Source organism: Myotis yumanensis, unplaced genomic scaffold (assembly GCF_028538775.1).
Source record: "Myotis yumanensis isolate MYYU_CA2020_CCGP unplaced genomic scaffold, mMyoYum1.0.hap1 SCAF_7, whole genome shotgun sequence".
Taxonomy (NCBI): domain Eukaryota; kingdom Metazoa; phylum Chordata; class Mammalia; order Chiroptera; family Vespertilionidae; genus Myotis; species Myotis yumanensis.
In genome coordinates, this window is record NW_027223758.1 from 42142161 (window position 1) to 42165249 (window position 23089).

Consider the following 23089-nt stretch of genomic DNA (forward strand, 5'->3'; position numbering starts at 1 on the left):
ACCAGGGGGCAGATGCTCAATGCAGGAGCTGTCCCCTGTTGGTCAGTGTGCTCCCACAGGGGGAGTGCCGCTCAGGCAGAAGCTGGGCTCACAGCTGGTGAGCGCAGCGGCGATGGTGAAAGCCTCTCCCGCCTCTGTGGGGAGTGGGCCTAAGCCAGCAGTCAGACATCCCCTGAGGGCTTCTGGACTGCCAGAGGGCCCAGGCCAGGCTGAGGGAGCCTCCCCGCCCCGCCCCCCCCCCCCCCCCCCCCCCAGTGCACAAATTTCATGCACTGGGCCTCTAGTATATGAATAAAATGCATATTATATATGTATGTGTATCTATAGGGTGGGGCAACAGTAGGCTTGCAGTTGTGAATACACAGAACACAGTTTATTCTTATGTTATTATTTATTAATTATTGTATTATTTTCCATTTGAACAACTACATATATATATATATATACTAATTCTAAACAAAATGTGCCCTGCACCTTTTCGCTAGTGTGGAACTTTCTAGAATTCCACTGCTACATACATCTGTAGGACCTTTGGTATGGGGAAAGCAGGCTGCAGGCTGCCTTGTAGAAAAATGAGCATTTTGCAATTCACAGCCGGGGGAAATCACTTCAAAAGAAAGGCTGGAGGTGGCAGATTTCCTGAACATGTGAGATGTGACTAGCTAAAGTGTTTCCTCCTTTGAATCCCTTTTCACAACAAACAAACAAAAATCCCATGTATGTTCTCACTTTATCAAAACCCCATGCCTGCGGAGAAAAGTGTTTCAGAGCGGAAGTCAGGAGTCCTCTGCGAAGCCCACGCCCCGGGAAGGCTGGCTCTCTCACAGGGCGGGTGTCACAGATCAGAGTCGGGAAATAGCTGGTTGCGTCCTCCAGCAGCCCCTCATCTGAAGCTAGGTCTGGCCACTCCCCGCCGCTTCCCAGGCCCCTCCTCCCCGCAGTCTCTAGGTGCGGTCCATGGCCAGCATGGGGCGTGCTGGAAACACGGCATCTCAGGCCTCCGCCAGCCCTACCAGCTCAGAACCTGCACTGTCCCAAGGTCACAGGTGACTCGCAGGCACTTCCAACCTGACAAGCATCGATCTCGCTGCTCAGAGGCGACCTCGCCATTCTTCCCGATATGATCAGGGAGTCCTTGAAACCATCTTAAAAAACAGCCGACTATCTGCAAAGGCTACATACTCTGGGATTCCAACTATATAACAGTCTGGCTTTAGGGGGAGGGATGAATAGGAGGAGCCTAGGGAATGATTTTTAGGGCAGTGAAAACATTCTGTATGATACTGTTACAGTCAATATATGTCATTATACGTGTCAAAACTCAGAGAGCGTGCAGCACAGCGACCCCTAATGTAAACTATGGACTTTGATTCATCAAAAAACACAGATGCAAATGCTCTGTGCTCCAGTAAACTTCTTAGCAAATTACTAAGTTACTAATCCTAGGGGAATGTGGAATTGGGCGCTAATTCTATAGATCGAGTTTCTGCGCTCACATATGCATCTCACACTTTTCGTTTAAATATGAATTTAATGAAACAGAACAATATAACTGGATGTGTGAATAATGCTGGGAAATGGCCTCATGTTTCAAAAAGCCACCTCCAGCCAGAACAGCATATGCGACACGAGTGCGACAACTTGGCCTTATAAAGGCACACACGCTTTCTGTTTAAATAGCAGCTGGGAGTGTCTAGAAATCTCGAGGTCAGGAATGGGAGTGGGGAGGATTTGGGCTGTGGACAGACCCTGCTCAGCACCAAGTCCCGGACAATACACAAATCGACATGAACTCGAGGTTGGTAAAAATGCTACAGGTACATACAAAGGTGGACCGTCCTTAATAGATTCAGTTTCTGTAAGTCTGGTCACAATCCCGGCTCCAAAATCATGTCGAAGAAGACAGCAGGTGCCGGCTTTAGAAGCAGCTGAGAACAAGGGTGGTCACGGCCCCTCTGCAGGCTCCATGCTCTCTCCTGGGTGCTTCCAGTGTCCACCCAGGCGCCCAGGCGCGGCTTCAGTCCCGACGCGATGCTAGGTCTTCTTGTCTGCTGGGGCCCCGGACGCCGTCTTCTTCGCCGTGGTGGAGTTCGACTGACTGTTGCCCTTCGTGGCGCTTGGCTTCTTCTGTTTCTGGTTGTTGTTCTGAAGCGATTTCAGCCCCAGCATTTTACAATACTTGTTACACTGGTGCAGCGCTTTGAACTGATCGATGAAGGCCATGGAACAATTGCCTTTAAATCCTTTGTACCTGTGAGTTTGGGTGGGAGGAAACATAATTTTTGAAAACTGACACTTCACCAGTTTTAAAAGAGTCTTTAAAGGAGAAACTAATGGTGCATGGAAATATATTTACTCCTACTTTAGGCAAGAATGGCCAAATGGTTGACACAACTGTTGTTGGAGAAAACAAGTCCCGTGGAATTAAGTAAAGGCAACGTGCCATTGGTCAAGGCCTGTGATAAATGCGAGTTGTCTTCTTAAGCTCAAGTGCGTGTCCGTGGGGCCCTCCTGACCCTCTCCATGTCCACATGGCTCTCCAGCCCCTTCCCTGCATGCACTTCTCATCTTCCCTGCACACACTGTGCTCTCTCCCCAGCACTACTTCATGCCCCAAATGCCTGTTCAGGGAAGGTTTTTCAATAAAGGCCTAGGGAACAAATGCATGGATACCAGCCCCAGCCTCAGAGCTACCACCCTTTGGCCCAGGGGTCTCCAGCCACATTTCTCAACTTCTTTTTCTTGGTCTAATTTTGGACTCTCAACCTGGCATCGCATGCAATATTGGACTTCCCTCCCTTCCCTATCTCAGGTGTGTGTTTGTCAGTATCTACAGAATTAAAAGTCTTTTTTCTTTCTCAGTTGGGTCCCCATCTCAGCCTGGCTTCTGTTTGGACCTCTGTCCTCTCACACTCACCGCCATTGTCATTGCCTAGGAAGAAAACGGGGCAGCATCCTTTGTGTTTCTAGATCAAGTAACCTGGAGTTCCCTTACACCAAGCTCTGGTGTAACACTGAGCAGTGGGATATACACGTTCCTGCCTGTGACCCGCCTGTCACCCTCAGGATCGGAGGAGACCACAGGTGTGTAGTATCGTGACAACTCTCCAGCATGATCCCCACTGAGGACACTCGCCATTTTGTTCTTGTTGGATGGACATATCGGGTTGAATAGTGTTCCCTCCAAAAGGCATGTCCTTCCCAGAACCTCAGAATGTGGCCTTATTTGGAAATAGAGTCATTGCAGGTGTAATTAAGATGAGGTCATACTGGAGTAGAGTAGGTCCTTAATCCCACACTGCTGGTGGCTACGTAAGAGGAGGAGGAGAGAGAGAGATGCGGGCAGAAGGCCTCCTGACAAAGGAGGCAGTGATTGGAGTGATGTGTTCACAAGCCAAGGACACCCGGGAGTGGCAGCAACATCCGGAAGCCGGGAAAAGGCGTGGAGCACAGTCTTCCTCACAACCTCCAGAAGGAGCCAGCCCTGCTCACACGTGGCCGACGCCTCGATTCTGGACTTTTGACCCCCAGAGTGGTCAGGTGATACATTTCCGTTGTTGTAAGTCCCCAGCTTGTGGGCGTTTGTTGGGGCAGCCCTAAGAATCTAATGCAATGGAACAAGCAACCTTGCAGTTGAGAACTTTTTCACACATTTCCATTTTTAAGAAACATTCACTCTGTGGGATTTGACTAACTGGATCTCTCTGTCCTTAACCTCAACTCAGCATAATTTTCTAGCCCCTCCCTTGATGTTAATCTACACGTCCTCACTCTGGAGGTGGAACAATAAATCTACTCCACTGAGCATCACCCAGTGGAATCTTTTCTTAAATAGCTGTTCTGTTGGACAGGGGAGGGGCTCTTGTTAAAGACGGGTTTGCATTGGGCAGGCCCGGGGCGGGGTCTGAGCTTCTGCATGCTTAACGAGGTTGATGCCACTGGGAGCAGAAGGAAGCAGACCACAGTGTGAATGACCTCAGACCATCCCCATCTGAACTGGGAACATCTTTATACTGAAATTGGGGCAGAGGTATGTCTTTTCTTCTTGCAATGTGTGTTACACAACATCGTAAAATCGCACTGTAACATTCACTTGGGGGGAGCTAGAAAGCGATTTCCACAGTCCCCTCCCCCTGCCCTCACTCGACACAGATTTCTTCAATACAGGCACACCTCGCTTTACTGCGCTTCACAGGTGCTGCGTTCTTTGCAAATTAAGGCAAGACCTTCCACCAGCAGAAAGGTGGTGACTGGCTGGATGGCAGTGGTCTGGCCCCGGGCCCACAGCATCTCCGAGGTAAGCCTGGGCTCCTCACGGGCTGAAACTGTGTGAGGCCGATTTCTTGCTTAAAAACCACCCCTCTTTCTTTCCTCTTGTCCTGATAATGGATGAGCCTTTCAGACTCAGACAAAAATCACCAGTTGACAGCGTGGCTGGCTTCTCTCTTGGCTTATCACACCTGGAGGGGGTGGGGGGGAGGGACAGAGAAAATCTGCAGGAACTTCCAGCTCTGGTTGTGCTCCAGAAATCAAAGTTCTTGTCTGGCTTCATAAAAGGCTCGTTTAAAGAAAACTAGGTGATGCCAGGAAAACCTAGAGCATTCCCACATTTGCATAACCCTTTGAGACGCAAGGCAGAAGCTATCGATCACCCACGTTTTCATTTGATATCCTTTCTAAAGAAATTTTTAATTTATAGGGAATGGCTACAAGGACATGGAATTGAAATAAACCCCTTGTGCAGTGTGCGTGTGTGTGCATGCGTGTGCACGCGTGTGAGGTGTGTGTAAGATAAAGCCTGGGCTTGACTGAACGTGGAAGTTTATTTTAATCTTTCCTCCTCTGCATGGCTTGCAGGACTAGAGCTGGCCACATTGATGCCAGTAGAGCCTGCCTTCTCGAGGCCACTGTCCTCAGCATGCGTCTGCCTTGATATTTGGTCTTTATCACCTCACGTTTACCCCTCCGTGGGGAACAAGCCATTTGTGGGCGGGCCATCAGGGTTCTCCGAATTTGGTTTCCACGCATCCTTCCGCCTCATCACCTTGTAGTCCTCTCTTCCAAAGGTAGACAGGCGAAATGCTGGCTGGGGGCCACACTGCAGGGCGTCCTTTGTGGCTCTTCAGACCCGTCCTGTTTTCGTCCAGTGCCTACTGACTGGGAAGAAGGGCACATCTCTTTTGTTTTATTTCATCAGCAGCATGAAATGGCCGTTTGGAGGAGCCTAAAGAGGGCAAAAGTGTTGGCTCTGCTGCCCTCTGGTGGTTGAATCTCAGTCTCGCCATCTCTCCAGAAACAGCTGCTGGCTGGGGAGGGGCGTGCGCTGGCAGGACCCACTGTGACTGGTGCAGGTCGCTCCCTGCAGGAGTCGGTTTGCGCTGGTTTGGGTTTGGCTCGGTTAAAATTCCAAATCCCCGGTGACAGAATTAAGCATTTTCCCCTTCTCCCTTTCGGCGAGCTTTAAATGGCTGAGCAATTTCAAACCAGAAATCTGTTCAACAGTATCTTGTTGGGTCTGCCTAGAAAATGGATTCTTAGATGGCGAAACAATCCTTTTTGTCAAACTTTGCAACTTGACGTGTTGTACTCAACACTGCCGTAAGATTATGGGTACTGAGGTACGGGCGATGCGTATGCAGACATATTCGTACTGCTGGCTCCCAGGAGAAATATGACATACTTCTGTTTAAGGATCAGGCTACCAGGTAAAGGTGCATTAAAATGAATAAGTCATAACAGTTCCCTATTTTATTTTCTGAGATGATAAGTAACTGTTTACCTTCAAAATAGTACCACACCCTCTAACGTCAGAGAACAAGATGGGTGGCATTGATGGGGGTGTCAGCAGCCATGGGGATTGAGACTCAGGGGATGTTCTCTTTAAATGACCCAATGGCTCTGCTTCCTGCAAAAAGGTCCTGACTGCTGCTGGCCAAAAGAGGGCAGGCCCTACATTTAGGAGCATATTTTTATTTTTAAATAACTCAGAATATTTATTATTATTATTATTATTATTACTATTATCATTAAAGTAAGTCAGATTTTCCTCCTGATTGCTTCTCCCGCCCATGCCTCGTGATCTTCCCAATGCAGTTAAAAGACCTTATGTCCTGCCGCCTCCACGGAGCACCGCTTCTCAGGACTGCACCCATCCCCCAGGCAACTCTCCCTTCCGGTGCGGGTGCGCAGAGCACGGGAGGGTGTTTGCTAAGAATTAAGAGAATGTGCTTCATCCGATGCCACGTCATCCGTCTTCTCTCCTGCTCTCTCCCCCCATCTCCATTGCGTCCCCCCAGACCTCTCTCTCTCTCTCTCTCTCTCTCTCTCTCTCTCTCTCTGCCTGTCTGTAAGCTGCGTTTGAAGCTGAGCCTTCCCCAAGCCTCCTCTCGTTGTTTGAGCTCCACTTGGCAGCTGTGGCTTTCTCTGGCGAGTTTCTTCAATTGAATCTTGCCTTGGAACGTGGAGGATCGGCCCTTTTCCTTAGGCACCTGACCTCCTGCAGGGCCTGCTGCACGCAGGCTGCCCCCTTCTCCTGCACCCCCTACTTCTCACGTGAGAAGTAAGAAGGTTGGACGTGGTGGTTGGTTTCATCCCAGAGCAGAGGGCTTCCCAGGGACTTCCAAGGAGATCTCCCAGCCACCCCTTTCACTACCATTGGAGGTGCCCCTTCTATCGTGTTTTAAACTGGGCTTCTAAGGTATGTTTCTTTGGGGGAAAACTGTGACTTAAAAGGAAAAGTTAAAGGAAACAATAAACAATAAAGCTCTCAGACTTCAGAATGCCCTTCCCTCCCACTCCTGCTCCTGCCCACGCCTTGGGAGGGAAGGCGGTAACACTTTACAGACAGCATTTTGCACTGGGCTCCAGCCATCAGTTCTTAATCTAATGGGTCTTGGGCAGCTGTCCCAGGCCGGACAAGTCACATTATAGCTGAGAACAAAACCAAGGGATTGGATTTCTTTTTAAATTAGGAGAAAAAGATGACCAGGGTTCCCAGAAGCTATTGAGATGCTTTTAAAAGATGTCTTAATCATGCTCTTCAGCTGTTTTTTTGAAGCTTCTTGGGCAAGTTTCTGCTTTGTTTTGGTAGAGAGTTGTTCTAAATAATAGTGTGTAGTTCAACTACTCTGGTGTCATTGGCGGGGAGGCATGGCGAGGAAGGGAAACCGATGCTGATCAAGTATGCACTGAGCGTCAGGGACAAGATGTGGATCACTGGGGGAATCCTCGAGGCAGCCCCCTGGGTCACGGTTCTGTAGATCGGTGGCTGCAAGAACTGCAAGTCATGTGCCCAGATCCATGCTGTTGCAAATGGTAAGAGTTCCTTCTTTTTTACAGTGGCATAGTATTCCTTTGTGTGGATGTACCACAGTTTTTTAATCCACTCATCTGCTGATGGGCACTTAGGCTGTTTCCAAATCTTAACTATTATAAATTGTGCTGCTATGAACATAGGGGTGCATATGTCCTTGCTAATTGGCATTTCTGTTTTTTTTGGGATGTATTTCTAGAAGTGGGATTACTGGGTCAAATGGAAGTTTCATTTTTAATTTTTTGAGGAAACTCCATACTGTTTTCTACAGTGGCTGTTCCAGTCTGCATTCCCACCAGCAGTGCATGAGGGTTCCTTATTCTCCTTTCCAGACCTTGTTGTTTGTTGATGATAGTCATTCTGACAGGTGTGAGATAGTACCTCATTGTCGTTTTGATTTGCATCTTTTGGATAATTAGTGACTTTGAGCATGTTTTCATATGTCTCTTGGCTTTCTGAATGTCCTCTTTTGAAAGGTGTCTATTTAGATCCTTTGCCCATTTTCTGATTGGGTTGTTTATCTTCCTTTTGTTAAGTTATATGAGTTCACTGTAAATTTTGGAGATTAAACCCTTATCGAAGATAACATTGGCAAATATGTTCTCCCATGCAGTGGGCTTTCTTGTTGTTTTGTTGATGGTTTCTTTTGCTGTGCAGAAGCTTTTCATTTTGATGTAGTCCCATTTGTTTATTTTCTCCTTAGTTTCCATTGTCCTAGGAGCTGTATCAGTAAAGATATTGCTACAACATATGTCTGATATTTTGCTGCCTATGGATTCTTCTAAGATTTTTGTGGTTTCCCATTTTACGTTTAAGTCCTTTATCCATTTTGAGTTTATTTTTGTGTACGGTGTAAGTTAGTGGTCTAGTTTCTTTTTTTTGCATGTATCGGTCTAATTTTCCCAACACCTTTTACTGAAGAGACTGTCTTGACTCCATTGTATGCTCTTGTCTCCTTTGTTAAATATTAATTGAGCATAATGTCTTGGGTCGATTTCTGGGTTCTCTGTTTTGTTCCATTGGTCTATATGTCTGTTCTTGTGCCAGTACCAGGCAGTTTTGAGAATAGCGGCTTTGTAATATAGCTTGATATTTGATATTGTGATCCCTCCAACTTTGTTCTTCTTTCTCAGGATTGCTGCAGCTGTTCGGGGTCTTTTTGTCCATCTGAATTTTTGGAGAGTTTGTTCTAGGTCTTTGAAATATGCCGTTGGTATTTTAATGGGGATTGCATTGAATCTATAGATTGCTTTGGGTATATGGACATTTTAATGATGTTGATTCTACTGATCCATGAACACAATATATTCTTCCATTTGTTTATAAATTCCTCTATCTCTTTTTTCAGTGTCCTATAGTTTTCTGAGTACATGTCTTTTACCTCCTTAGTTAAGTTTATTCCTAGGTATCTAATTTTTTTTGTTGCAATGGTAAATGGGATTTTTTTTTTTTTAGTTTCTCTTTCTGTGAGTTCATTATTGGTGTATAAAAAAACCATAGATTTCTGGGTCTTAATTTTGTATCTTGCTACATTGCCGAATTCATTTATTAAGTCTAGTAGTTTTTTGATGGAGGCTTTAGGGTTTTCTATGTACAATATCATGTCATCTGCGAATAATGACAGTTTTATGTCTTCTTTTCCAATATGGATGCCTTTTATTTCTTCTTCTTGTCTGATTGCTATGGCTAGCACTTCTAGTACTATGTCAAACAGAAGTGGTAAAAGTGGGCATTCCTGTCTTGTTCCTGTTCTTAGGGGAAATGGTTTTAGTTTTTGCCGATTGAGTATGATGTTGGCTGTAGGTTTATCATATAAGGCTTTTATTATGTTGAGGTATCATCATTGCTGTTTTTATCTCTCTCCCTCTCCCTTCCTCTCTGAAATCAATAAAAATATATTTAAAAATAAAAATTTAAAAAAACAAACACAAATCAGACCCTCTGTGTGGTCAGTGAGAACCTATGGCTCAGACTTAGTGATCTGGAGATTAAAAGAAAGAGTGGTCCCCTGTCCACTTTCCCCCCAAATCCCTCTACTTTTCTTCATCCTTCATTAAGGTTGGAAATTAGTTTATCTGTGAAAGCATTGCTGATGCCCACGAGCTGAAATGCCAGGGAGCTCAAGCGGAGAAGTCAAAGTCGTTACCAGCTCGGGAGAGAAAGCTCTATTCACCATAGGGTGTTATTGTCTATTTCTGATGCTTGGACATCTGGAGCCTCACTGGCCCTGGAGAGACTGCCCCTCCCTGGGGCTGGCCAATTCCTAGAGAGAGTAAATGACTGGCCTTCTAGAATGCCTTTCATATGCAAACTAACCAATCCGAGCCCACCTCCTCCTCTATTGAGGTTTCACAGGCAGGGCCACCATCTCCCCAGGGCAGGTACCAGACAACTAGGGACAGCCCCACACCCCAGAGCTCACTGAGAATGTTCAAACTAGACAACTGTAAGCCCGCTCCTCGATTCCTTCCCACAGAAACCACAATAAGAGGTCTTGCCCACATTTTCCCCTGACTCCTGCCCCTTGACTGAGGCTGGTGCTTCGCTTCTGCGCCCACCCCCCTGCCCCCCGTGGCATGGCCTGCCCCCTTCTCTGGGGACCTATGAGTAATGGAGCTGTGAGTAATAACTGCCTTTTCAATGTCAGTCGTCTCCTGATCATACCTGAACAGTAATAACACTTACATTTTAAAACAGAAGCCATCCCTTCTGAAAGTCGTTTGCCCTCTACTTCCTCCTCCTTACAAAGGGCCTTAGTTCCTGGGAACATCAGCAGTGGCCCAGGCAACAGCAGCTCCAACCCAGAACTCTTTTTTCACCAAGAACCACAAAGTCTGCCTTCTCGGTCAGGGCCAAGGCAGCGAGCAGGCACAGTTTGCCAGAGATACCCCAGAGAACGGTGGCAGTGCCATCTGGGCACACTCCATGCAAGCAAAGGAAACCAAAAACATCGACAGCAAGCCAGGCAACCAGTCACAGCCCTTCCAGAGCCATTTGCTCCTGTCTCCATCACCAGGGGGCTGCCTGAAGGGCACTTGGGGGGAAATACATAAAAATATGCAAAACAAATACTGCATGTGGTAGAATGCAGTATGTATATATTTCTACTTATGCTTCGAATAGTGAAGATAGTAAATGTAGAAAATGGGACATTGTAGTGAAAAGGAATCCCAGGACTGCTGGCATTGCTCCCCGGCATTCCTTTGCAGAGTTCTCATTTCTTTCAAAGTTAGGCCCCAGCTGTGTTTCCCTGGGAGGACACAGTCCATTCATGTTTTATGTAAGTGAAGAAATGAATTGAATTCGTCCCAAGAACATTTGTCACCACAGTCAGGTCAAGAAATCTGCTTTGCCCACCTCGGTGGAACTGTCTGCGCAGGAGGTGTTTGGAAGCCCAGAGTTTGAGACGGATAAGATGCACTCGATTTTTTTTTTTCTACTCACCCTTTAGCCAATGTTGCTATGCCAACGTCGGTTAACTTCATTCCTACACCTACAGGAAGGGTGAGCAAAGACAGAATTGATATTACCCGGGCTGCTCCGAAAGGACAGGGAGGTAGTGACAGCCCTTTCCTGCATAAACACACACCGCCCCGGAAGGCAGGCCTCTGACGCAGCAGTTTCGGGGAGCCTGGCTCTCTAGGGCGGTGGCTAGGGGCACCTGTTCCAGCTCAGTGGACCTCTGCTTCAATCTCACCACTGCAGCCTAGCGACGAGCCTCTGATGGCAGCGCTACCCCTCCAGTCTGGCCCCAGCCTGGTCCTGTGTGAGCCAGGCTGGGATGGTGTCTCCTGCTCACGGAGGGGCCTGACAGCACAGATGCTGGCCTGGGCTGTGGACAAAGGAACCCGCATCCTGCCAAAGCCAACCCTGAGGTTAGAGCTGATGGCAAACTTGTCAGCCCTGCCTTTCTGCAGGGCACCGGTGAGCTGACTTCAACACGGCACTTGGGGTGAGTCAGTGAGTGTTTTAAAAGCCCCTTTCACATTTGGCAATGAATCCATCTTGTTCTTTGAAAGCTGCTAACAACTAGAACGTATGTATAAATACTTCACATAGCTTTTATTACAGGGTATTCTTTAAAAAAAAAAAAAGACACCAAAACTGCAAAAGCCCCTTTTCAGACGCCTATTTTTGTGGAACGTTGTAGTGAAAAACCACAGCTCTGAGTTGCACAGAATCCAATTTTAAAAGCCATGTGGCCCTGGAAGGTAGCTCAGTTGATTGCAGCATTGTCCTGATAGGCCAAGGTTGCAGGCTCGATCCCCAGTCAGGGCACATACAAGAAACAACCAGTGAGAGCATAAAGAAGTGGAATGACAAATTAACATTTCTCTCTCTCTCTCTCTCTCTCTCTCTCTCTCCCTCTCTCTCTCTAAAATTCAATAAATAAAAAAATTTTTTAAGTCATTTGGCAGAAGGTCCTTGAACTTAAGAATTGCCTTTTCTTGCTTCTCACAGTTACTGTCACTTACAGTTTAGAAAAATATAATATGATTTTGGAAATCTCTCTCTCTCTCGTTTTAATATTTTGCCAGCAATTCGATCAAGGTTAGAAGGTCTCTGCAGGGTAATTTAAATTCTAGCGTGCAGCTCTTAAACTGTGTTGGGGATAAGAGTCATCTGCAGTTTGTCTCTGACGGAAGGAAAGGAGTCAGCAGCAATATGAGTTCGTCCTCCAGAAGTTGAGTTCTTGGGCCCTGGAGGTGGCAGCTTCGTAGGGGCCCTAGGGGCCTCCCACTGCGCATATCCTGGGGCCAGATCCCAGGCTCTGCATTCATGCCTCAAACCTGCAGGACCCGCCTCAATCCCATCAACAAGCAAATGCAAACTGGGAGAGGTTAGCTTTTAGGAGTCTCAGAAGGTAATGGTTGAGTTTGGGTTTGTTTGTTTATTTTGTGCTAATTCCAGTGCCTCGGTACATTTATAAAATATGGATATTGTTTAGAGAATGGGCTATCTTGTACCATAAAGATGATAGCAATAAAAAAATAAAAACTGTTCCTAGCAGCAGCAGAGGGTAAATAAACGCCGTAGAAATGCCACATTAAACCGCACACCTCATTTACCGGGAGAGGTAATATCCACTAGAGCTGTCTACTGGCGCCTGGAAATGAAACAAGCTGTGCATGAAGCTCCAGGGTGTTGCTCTTCAGTAGAAGAACTGTATCTACTGCGAAATGAACTCTGAAGGAGAAGAGAAGGGGGGCATCAATGATGGCACAGCAGCGTCTAATTAGGATAGATGGCTGTCTGCTGAGACCGCATCTGTGAGTGTGTGGCTGGGAAGTCTCTGAAAGGCAGCTGGGATGGCTGCCTTCAATCTGCAGATCAGCCCCATCTGCAAGACGGTAATGTACTTCCCAGCTGACCTTTGAGGAGTCCCTCACGGGAGCCTTTGACACTTAGAAATCTCTTGCAAATTTGTGAGTTAGTGCAAAGAACTTGGGGTTTGGAGCCAGAAATTATGAGTTCAAGTCTTGGACCCCTCTGGTTATTAGCTGAGTGACAGCAGGCAATTAAATCACTGCCTCTGGGCCTCTGTTTTCTCATCTGTAAAATGGGGATCACATGATCTTCTTTGCAGAGTTATTTCAAAGATTAAACAAAAATAATAGGAGAGAATGAGTGCATACGAAAACTAGCGACATCCAAGGAAGGTCTGTAGTCTGTTGATCAGGTTGTGCCAATGTCAATCTGGTTTCTATATGCACCACAGTCATGTACAATGTTAGCATTGGGCAAAGCTGGATGAAGGGTACATGGGGACCTCTCTGGACATTTTTGCAATTTCTTGTGTCTATGGTTATTCCCCAAAAAATTTTTTAAAAAGAAGGAAACACTTGCTTCACTAAATGTTTTGCTCTCATTTAATCTTCATGGCAGCCCCATGTGAAAAGGACTGAGGCACAGAGAGGTGAGCGGTTTGCCCAAGGCTGACAGCCAGCAAGTGGAGGAGCAGGGGCAGGACCCAGGGGCAGCCTTGCTTTCCACCACCAGGCTGGTGCTAGACCTCAGGATCCTGTATAGAACCGTGTCTGACATCGAGTAGGCATGCAATTACAGTTGGAATTTTTCTTAGCACGATTATTGGGAAAGCAAAAAAGGAATAGGAAACCCCTGTGGCAGGGCTGTCGGTGCCCACCCACTGCCCTCACACTAACCGCTTCCACGCACTGGCCCCACCTCCGGTGCCACCACCAGCATTGCTTTGCCTGAGAACTTTCTCTGATCACAGGACCCTGCTTTGCTCAGCTTGGCTTGCCCATGTGTGGGTGCAGCCTTCCGCTGGTAACTACAGGGGGTCACTCCCTGGGTGCCATGATTCTGACATGTGTGTTCTGCACAGGCTCCCAGAGTTCCCCCGGGAGGCGTGAGCTTCAGGTGATCACCGTGGTAAATGCTTGCCTTTCCTTTCCCTGTCACACTTCACTTTCCTACCCGTGTATACCGGGATCCCCTCCTGGATAATTGCAGTAAAGGTTCAATCCTCATCCAACTCCTATGGGGTAAATTCTAAGCCCTTGGCATGTCCTGCCTGGTACCTTGGGTCGTGTGGTATCACTTGACCTCCGGAGAGGCTAGCGACTAAGGTCAATTTCATGGGCAGTCAGCCATGCCTACTTGATGGACCCCCAATAAAACCTCTGAGCACCAAGGCTCATGTGAACGTCCCTGGTTGGCAGCTCTCGTGTGTGTTGCCACGCACCATGGCTGGAGAAGCGAGCTCCGGCACATGGCTCCGCCAGGATAGAACAGCTGGGAGCTGCTGCCTGCCGGCCCTGGGCTCTGCCTATGCACTTCTTCCCTTTGCTGATCCGAGTCTGTGTCCTTTGGCTGTAATAAACCATAACCATGAGTATAACAGCTTTTCTGAGTTCTGTGGATCCTTGCAGCAAATTAATGAATCTGACAGTGGTCTCAGGGACCCCCGAACTGCCACTTGTCTAGGGGCTGCTTCTGTGGGAAGACGAAGTATGACATCCCCACTTCATACCACAAATGCATTCCCAAAAATGTGTGTAGAAATGGAAGACATGCTGTAGCTTCATCAGGGGAGCTTGAAACCTAAAGTAACTACGAGAGACCCTTTCACCTAGTAAGAATGAATGATTACATCTGAATTTAACTTTTGGCACATCCGGATTTGCACATATACTTCTGAACCTGTGCCTGTTGAGGATAGAACAATAAAGGCTGGAGAAGCGAGCACTGGCACATGGCTCCACCAGGGTAGGACAGCTGGGAGCTGCTGCCAATCGTTGGTTGCCTGTTGCAATGGGGAGGCATTATCGGCATGAATTATTAAAATGCGCTGTCTGACTCCATTTGGCTGGTCACTTCAGGCTCCTTTGTCCCACCTTGTTTCTGAGGAGACGTTAGTAACACCTTCTGCTGCTGGAGGGGCTAAAAGGCACCCAGCACACCTGTCCTTCTCCTTCCCTCCCCATCCCCAGCAGCACCCAGGCCCACCGCACCCCCGGGCCCAGATCATGCTGCTTCCTCACCCTGCATGTCAGTGACCAGGAGGCAGCCACTTGTTTTCTGGTACACCCAGTGCTGGAAGGTGCAACACTTCTGACCCGCCTCTGAGTCTCTCCTCAAGAAGTTGATTTCCTTCCCATCCCTGATGGAATACTTCACAAATTCTCCAATCAGCTCCTCCTCCACAGTTGCATATGGGATGTTGTTCTCAGGCCGATGGATGAGAAAAATAGGAATGATCCTGGAAAGGATGAGAACATGGGCACACAGAATAAATGCCTGGGTTCCACTAGATTTAGATTAATTACCCCCCCCCCCCCATGATTATTCAATGAGTAAAAGGGTGAGTTTCTGTTTGTTATTTGTCCCTAGAGTTGGTCAGAAACTCCTCCTGGGATGGAGTTTAATTACTCAGGTAGAAATGAATGTCTCACTATAGCCATATCTCAATGGCCCCATTGATCATATGACTAGAATCCATCTATCCATCCATCGTATATTCAGTTTTCCATCCTTCCTCTGACCTTCCTCCCTCCCTCCCTCCCTTCCTCCCTCCCTCCCTCCTTTCCTTCCTTTCTTCTTTCCATCCTTCCTTCCTTCCGTCCTTCCAGTCCACACATCAACTAATACTCAAGCAGTGGCTTCTATGTGACAGACACTCCCAGACTCTATTCCAGAAAACAGCGGCAAAGAAAACAGGCTCTGCTCTCATGGATCTTACATTTAAATGGAGGAGACAGCAAGTAAATGCATGTTGCTATGTGCTAGGAGAAAAAACAAAGCAGAGGAGGTGAGCTAGGAGATCCAGGGGTGGGGGAAGAGCTGATATTTTATTTAGGGAGGTCAGAGAAGGCCTTGCTAATAAAGGACATGTGAGCAGAGATCTGCAGGAAGTGGGGGTAGAGGGGCATGAGGATATCCATGGAAAGAACTTCCAGGTAGAAGGAACAACAAATGGAAAAGGCTCTGGGGTGGGAGCATTCCTGATGTGTTCAAAGAATAGTGAGGAGCCAGTGTGGCTGCAGTGCAGTGAACAGGGAGGGAGGCTGTGGTAGATGAGTGAGGACCTCTTGGGGGGTCTGGTTGGCCATTTGAAAAACTCTGCTCTTTGTACCATTGAAGAGTTTGGGGCAGAGGAGTGACATGATCCTATGTTACAGGGATCACTCTGCCACTCTGTGTGAAATGGACTGTAAGGACAAGGGCAGAAACAGGGAGACCAGAGAGGAGGCTGTGCAGGAGTGATGACAGCTGGGATTAGAGAGAGATCAGATCCTGAATGCATCTTCCAGCACTAGTCCTTCTACTGTCACTCCATCCTGGATGATTATTTCATACCAGCTCCTCTCACCTCTAACCGCCTACACCTCCCCCCCCCCCCCCAGCCCCCGCCCCCAATCTCACTCTCAGCTGATGGCCTTACTTCCTGTTCCATTGTGAAACCTCAATCAATAAGAACAGAACATCTGAAGTTGCCACCCCACATATTCCCATTTCCCAAGGTCTGCGCCCATATCCTCTGCTGCCCCGCCCCTCTTAGGCATGAGCCCTCTTGCTCCTGCATGAAGCATCTCTCCCTCTGGTGCCTAGATCCCAACCTCTCTCAAATGCTCAAGGATATTGTTCGACAGCATCACTCTCAATGGCATAGCAACATGCTGCAGAATCTCTACAGAGCATGTAGGCCCCACGGTCTACAACTACTGACTCAGAGCTTACATCAAAGCTCAAATCCATTTTGGATGCACTGTCTCCAGTCCCTCCCCTTCCATGTCTCTTGAACCCACTCAAAGAGGCTTTCCCACTGAAGAAGCTTCAGTCACGGGCCCCAGGAGCACCATGTTGCTGAGTCTAATGGTCACTTACTTGCCCTCATCTTACTTGCTCTCAGTGGCACTTGACTCACTTCTTTTTGAAACACCTTCCCATGCCTTCCAGAAACTCACTTCCTCTTGGTTTCCTCCTGCTTCCCCAGCTACTTCTTGTCTGTCTCCTTTGCTGGTTCCTCATTTCTTCCTAACCTTGAAATTCCAGCACGCCCCAACACAACTCTCCTCTCTTACCCATTACTTACTGCAGAAGAAACTATGTGGACAGTGGGGTTGACAAGCCGTTGCCTATGGGCCAAATCCAGTCCACAAGCTAAGAATGAGTTTTACAGATGAACATTCCCCATCAATTTGGTCATAGGAAACACTAACTCTGAACCCCAATTAAGCAAAATTTTACTTAAAAAGAGAATTCCATTCTTCTCACTAGTTAACCTAAATATCAAAAATTATATTTAATTGTTATTATATTTTAAAATTCATCAACAAGGATTTGTTACATAAGTATCTACATAATAGCCTATCTGCCCCTTTACAGGAAAAGTTTGCCAATCCCTGGTCTCAAGTTTTACCTTCTGTTTGTTAGTTACTATCCTCTTACTCTTGATTTACTCTCTCTGCCCCAAAGCCAAGAACATGTTTTCATTTCCCCATCCTAAACAACCATCACCACTTTCCTTTGTAGGGACTTTGCCCTCCATATACTATCACCATTCACATGTTCACAAATTCTCCCATGGTAAGGAAGGAAAGGGGGCTTGGATACTGAAACGTCCCAATCCATCTTCAGAGCAGTGGATACCAAAATTTGCTTGGGTGAACAAATAGTGAGTGGATAAAAGCAATCTGTTTAATTTATCTCTGTAGAATTCCTGGAAGTGGGTATTATGTTCCTATAATCCTGAGCACCCAACTCACTCTTTCTGGACACAGCACTATATTTTATTTTCTTCATGGAACTAGTCATTTTGTAATATTCATATGGTCTCTTATATTTGTTTATTGTTTAGACAATGTAATATTCATGAGAGTACATATCCTTTCTTTTCTACTTAACATGATACATGTATTGCATTCATTCATCTCTCCATCTATCCATCCACACATACATTTATTTAAAGAATATTTATCAAGTATCTTTCTGGAAGCCTCTGGTGACCAATGAAGAACAGGATCGTAGCCATGGGTGCCCTCACAGCTTACAGATAGTGACCAATTGAAATGCTTGTCCTCCTGGTCTTTCTCATCCTCTTGTCCCTTCAGGTCCGCCCCGCCCCCCAAGTCCCCAACAAGTCAGAGGTGGAAATTCAAGAGAGGAAACACTTACTCTGGCACTTCTCCAAAGCCTTCCAGAGGCTGTGCTTCCGCAGCATAGATCTTGGCATAGTGTCTGGCAGTATTTTGGACATAGCATTCCTATATCACCCAAACACATGGAAAATCCAAGCGATTAGAGGCAATTCAGACAGTTGCTTGGTAAAGCTAATCAGATTTCCTAACGTAGTCATGCCAATGGATTCTCAAACCCACCCCCTGGTTGGGGGCACAGAAGCAACAATGATTGCAACCTAGAGCTGGCAGAGGAGCTCTGAGACCTGAAGGAATGATCCAGGTGAAGGTCACGTGGTCTCTGGGGCCAGGTGTCCCTGAGTTATAAAACTTATAAACTGCAAGGCTGAAGTCCATCCTTGAACTAAGAGGACTGGCCCCTTGGAAGGATATCAGATAAACCTTGGGTCTTGCTGGTTGGTTTCCTATGAGCTCCCCCATCTGAGGTTCTTCTTCAAAGGTATAATTGGAGATGTAAAAAGTGAACACCTTGACAAGATTGTTGGCATAGGAAAAGCATATTGGGTTCTGCTTTCCACTCCGTAAGGCATTTCTGAGTGGGAGTATGGGTGCTGGGGCATTTTTCTTGACTGGGTGAGATGATCGATAACTTGGAAGGAATGTTCAGTGAAAGAAAAGAAGAAAGAAGGGTGGGTTTGGAGAATTAAATACTATTAGCAAAATCCTATCCCCACAGAAGAGGGGCTGCCCTTCGTGAGCACCAAGTCCACATGACAGAGCCACATCTGAGAGAATCATGGATGGTTAGTGCTTGACAGCACCCAAAACATTGATCTGAGTCTAATCTAATCATTTTGAAGGTAAAACTTTTTAAAGGGCACCTAGTTTGTAGAAGTGCTAGACCCAGCACTACCAGAGGCTTGGCCAGTTGGTGTCAAGAGTGAAATACATGGACCAAAGTGGGAGGGGGAGGCGAGGAGAGAAACTAACAGGAGCTCTGTGACTCTCAAGCATAGAGAGGAGGAGACTCAGCTAGAGACTCGGGTCGCTCTCCCTTCATAGCTTATGGGCTGACATTAAACCAAACTTAGGAAGACAGGAAACAGGACAACCGATTCTGCCCTATCCTTCTAAATATATCCCACCTCCATCTAAAATAAAACATTAGGAACAACTCCTAATTTTAGCTGTTTTTGGGGATCCTGGTGTCCAGTACAGCATAGGACCCCCATTTCCATATCATCTTGTGTCCAAGTAGATTCAAGTCCTTAGGGAACTCATGGGGCTTCCCAGGAAATGACCTCAGCCCAGGTCAGAACTGGGGAGGTGCCTCCAAACATAGGCTGAGTCCCATCTGGCACGAGGCCAAGAAATACTCCTGGGAACTGAGACATGATTCCCAGCAGTCAGCCTTAATCCAGCAGTTCCCTTACACCACAGCACAAGGGAGCAAAACACCCTCTTGGAGACTCCCATCAATTCTGAGTCTAATTATTAGGGGTCCCTCTCACACCTAATTGACACCATTAGGGCAGGTGGACCCACCTGGGCAGCGAGGTTGTAGTTCCTCTGGACGAGCTCATCGTTGTTTTTGGTCCCATAGGCAACGGCATTGTGCACCTTGAGCACGCAGGCGTGGCCGGGCTGGAAGACGGGCATGAGGCCCTGCATCACTTTGCTGCGGAAGGCTTTTCGGTGGACACCTTCTCCGAAGTGCAGCTCCTCTGTGGCGATCTGACCTCGCAGGCGGTCCCCAAAGTAGCTGTCCTGGAGGAAGTCTTCTCTGAAGATAAGTTGGCTGAATTCAATCTCTTCGCATCCTAAAACGTAGCTCAAATTTAGTCATCCACTACAACCTCCTCAATGCCCATCTCCCCATCTCAGCTTTGAGCTATGCCTCTGTTGGGAGTTAAGTGCGGTTCCCCTTCTAGGTTCTATTGGTCACACTTGTCATTGTCCCTATGTGGTGTACAAGACGATGCTCCATCCAATTGAGCTACACAGGCCAGGACATCCCAGCTTAGTTTTATTAGTTTATTGATTAGTTTATTGCTCTAATTAATAAACTTGTAAAATGTTATTTGTTCTTTCTCTAGAGAATTAAATTAGTGAAATGTTTATTGAGAGATATCCCTCCAAATAAAAATGATGTGTCATTTGAAGTGTCTTCATCAGAAAGTGCAAGAAGAGGGAGAGGACAAGTATGGCTCACAGCCCGATGAGTCACTGAAACTGGAACCGACAGTCTCAGGGAGAAGCTGGTGAAGGTGATGTCATTGGGGTCTAGACCAAAACCTGTGGTTGGAATCAAAGGGCTACAACAGGTGTGCTATTTCCACCAGGTGGCCAGCAGCTCATCCCCACTGGGGTCCATTCCTGGCTGGTACAGACCTTGAGAAATGAGTTTCTGCAAACCTAAAATATTGAGATCATAGCAATTATCTAGTGTGTAACAGCCAACCAATGTTGAGAAGCTGATGAAGCAGCTTTCTTCTAAAGGTCATTCTGTTTTCCAAAAGGTCAGAAGGAAGGGCATTCTCTTGTGAATTTTGACTCTTGGAGAGATAGGAGCCGAAGCAGGGGAGGAATTTAAAATTATACCACAAGTACAGTACATAGTAAAGACGGGTAGTTAGCATTTGAGTGGGTTTTCGAAGAGTTTGTATCTAAGTTTGCTGTTTTGGATAAATATCACAATATTTTCTAGAGCATTTTGAAGTCGAGATCCCAGCCCCTTGCCTTTTACATTCTGAATATCACTGTATCTTGATTGTCTTTACTGTCTTGTTTTCACAAAGATTTCAGGTATCTGCTTTACAAATCAGCACATGAGGCAAATCTTTAAGACGTAAAATCAATTTAATGATCAGAGTTTCATTCCTATTTCTCCTAAGTGTGACCAAGGGTCCTACATTGTGCCAAGAGCCATGTAACATGGGGTGAGGGGGACTGAGAGGTGTGCTCAATCTGCTCCCTGAGAGCTGACTATGGGCTCCACGTTCTCGTTATATCACACTGTCAGTTCAAAATTGGCCACGGTGAGAGTGTTTACACCACAGAAATTGGAAAACTATATATTTTAGGTTCCCCTGCCCCTGCTCCCGACAAAGCATGTTGTTAACAATTTACCAGCACACTACTGGGTGGGGGTGGGCACGTGTGTGGGAATGGGTAATATTCCCTAAAAGGAATTAGGGAAAATTACAACAAGCATGGACTCCACCAAACTGTACTCAGTGGGTAGCCCAGGGGCAGGGTGAGTGTTCAGGAGAGCTGCTGGGCTGTGGCTACACCAGGTGTGCACAAGTGCCAAAGGAGAGCCCGACCACCCATCTTTCATTCTCATTATGATGCAAATGAATGGAGTTTTCTCCTAGACACCTGGCTCCCTTTGGGAATCTGCTCAGCTAGTCAGAGTGAAATTAAATTAAAGCAACAAAACGTGTTACATAGTGCCAGAGGCTGAACAACCCCATGCAGATGGCTGACCGCTAGTCTGATGCTTAAAGGGAAAAGTCTAACCCCAACTCCCTTGCCACATGTTCCCAGCAACCACCCCCTACAATCTGATCTCTTGTCATAAATGATACACTTCTGGATATTCGTAACCCAGAGAACTTATCATTGGCCTTACAGCCAGGTTGAAATGGCTCATGGGTTTTCATTCATTTTCTTAGTCATTCCTGAGTTCTCTCTTGTGTGGTTAGAAGGGTCCATAGGAATATGCCTCTACCATTGACTCCAGGAGCTACTTCATGCTTTATGGTGGGCCCGCTACCCTGACATCCCACTCAGATCAGCTTACCTTTAATGTCCTGGTGACTGGAAAGTTGTTTGAGAACTGGAAGAAGATACAGAACAGAATGCCTTCAGTACAAATGAACACTCTTAACTGGTAGATGCTAGCGGTTCTCATTTATTTGAACCTGAAAAGCTGAGGTTTACCTTCAGTGGTGAGGTTAAATTCAGCTGTCACTTTTCCATAACTGTTCTTGATGCAGCAGTAATAGAGGCCCTGGTCCTTCTGACTGGCTTGGACGATGGTCAAGGACACAATGGAGTTGTCTCCTGCACTGAAGTGGGGCACATTAACATTGGCACCTGTCATCACTCTGAGGCTGTATTTTCTGATACACTTAATGCAATAGGAACTAATGTTTCTCAGGCCTAATGTTTTCATCCTATGAGCTGGCTGAAGGACAAGATCGTGATATGCCATTTAAATCATTTATTCACCTGTAGGGGGTGATCAGTACAACTTTGGTTTAACACTCTCACTCCCATATGCAATATTAATGCATAGAAACATATGGGAGGGTGAACTATTATTAATAAAGCAAAGAACTAGAATTCTGAATTCTGGGAGCTCATCAGAACTTCAGATCAGAATTCACCTCAGTTATGTTACTAATCCATATGACTTGTGCTCGAAGGAAACCTGAAAACTTTAAACCTAAATATAAACCCCGATACAATAGGGGAGAAGAAAAACTCGTGAAGATGGTGAGGAGGAAGGTAATAGCTAATGTGTATTGAGCACTTGGTATGTACCAGGTATTGGGCTAATCACTTAAAGGTCTATTTCATGTCATCTTCAGAACAGTCTAATGTTGGCTGGTGGATGGGCAGTTGGATGGCTGGATGGAAGGAAGGTATTCACTAGGGAAGTACGCTATTTGAAAGAGCTCTCAGCCATGAGTCACTTATAAACAGCAAAGACCCCTCAAGCGCAGCTACTTTTCTGCAACTGCATGGATTGTCTTTTCTGTTTGCTTCACCTTCTTCACTTTGTTTGACCTTTGTCAGGTTAATGGGAATTTGTGAAACAGAAAACAGCAAAATTCACAAACATACAGAAGACAGCTCTTAAATCTTCAGATCACAGAGCCTTAGACTAGGAGATAATTTGATGTGGTTCCCTAAATGTAATGATTCTAAAAACTAGAATTTAACATTTTAATTAAAACTTTTAAATTACACTTTTAAGCGTAATGAAAGGTTTCATGATTTCCTAAGGCCATGGAACTCAATGGTGGAAAAGCCAGGGCAAGAACCCACCACCATTTTCCCTGTCCAGACACCTGTCTTCTACTGCTTACATCTCTTGGATACTTTGGGTGTGGATTTTTTACTCCAATTTCCCTTTTTACTTCCTATAATGTATTATTTCATC

General features: G+C 46.4%; 1 protein-coding gene across 1 annotated transcript in view; it reads right to left on the reverse strand.

Moving 5' to 3' along the window:
• Window positions 1-389: 389 nt before the first annotated feature.
• ALPK2 (alpha kinase 2) overlaps window positions 390-23089 on the reverse strand; it is a 105697-nt gene continuing 82997 nt past the window's right edge. Inside the window, exons 7-13 of the mRNA XM_070420374.1 lie at window positions 21862-21989; window positions 21722-21757; window positions 19462-19736; window positions 17954-18042; window positions 14821-15038; window positions 10757-10805; window positions 390-2251 (exon numbers count right to left, since the gene is read on the reverse strand). Coding sequence (XP_070276475.1) covers window positions 2035-2251; window positions 10757-10805; window positions 14821-15038; window positions 17954-18042; window positions 19462-19736; window positions 21722-21757; window positions 21862-21989 — 1012 coding nt within the window. The 3' untranslated portion in view covers window positions 390-2034. The remainder of the gene's footprint in view (window positions 2252-10756; window positions 10806-14820; window positions 15039-17953; window positions 18043-19461; window positions 19737-21721; window positions 21758-21861; window positions 21990-23089) is intronic.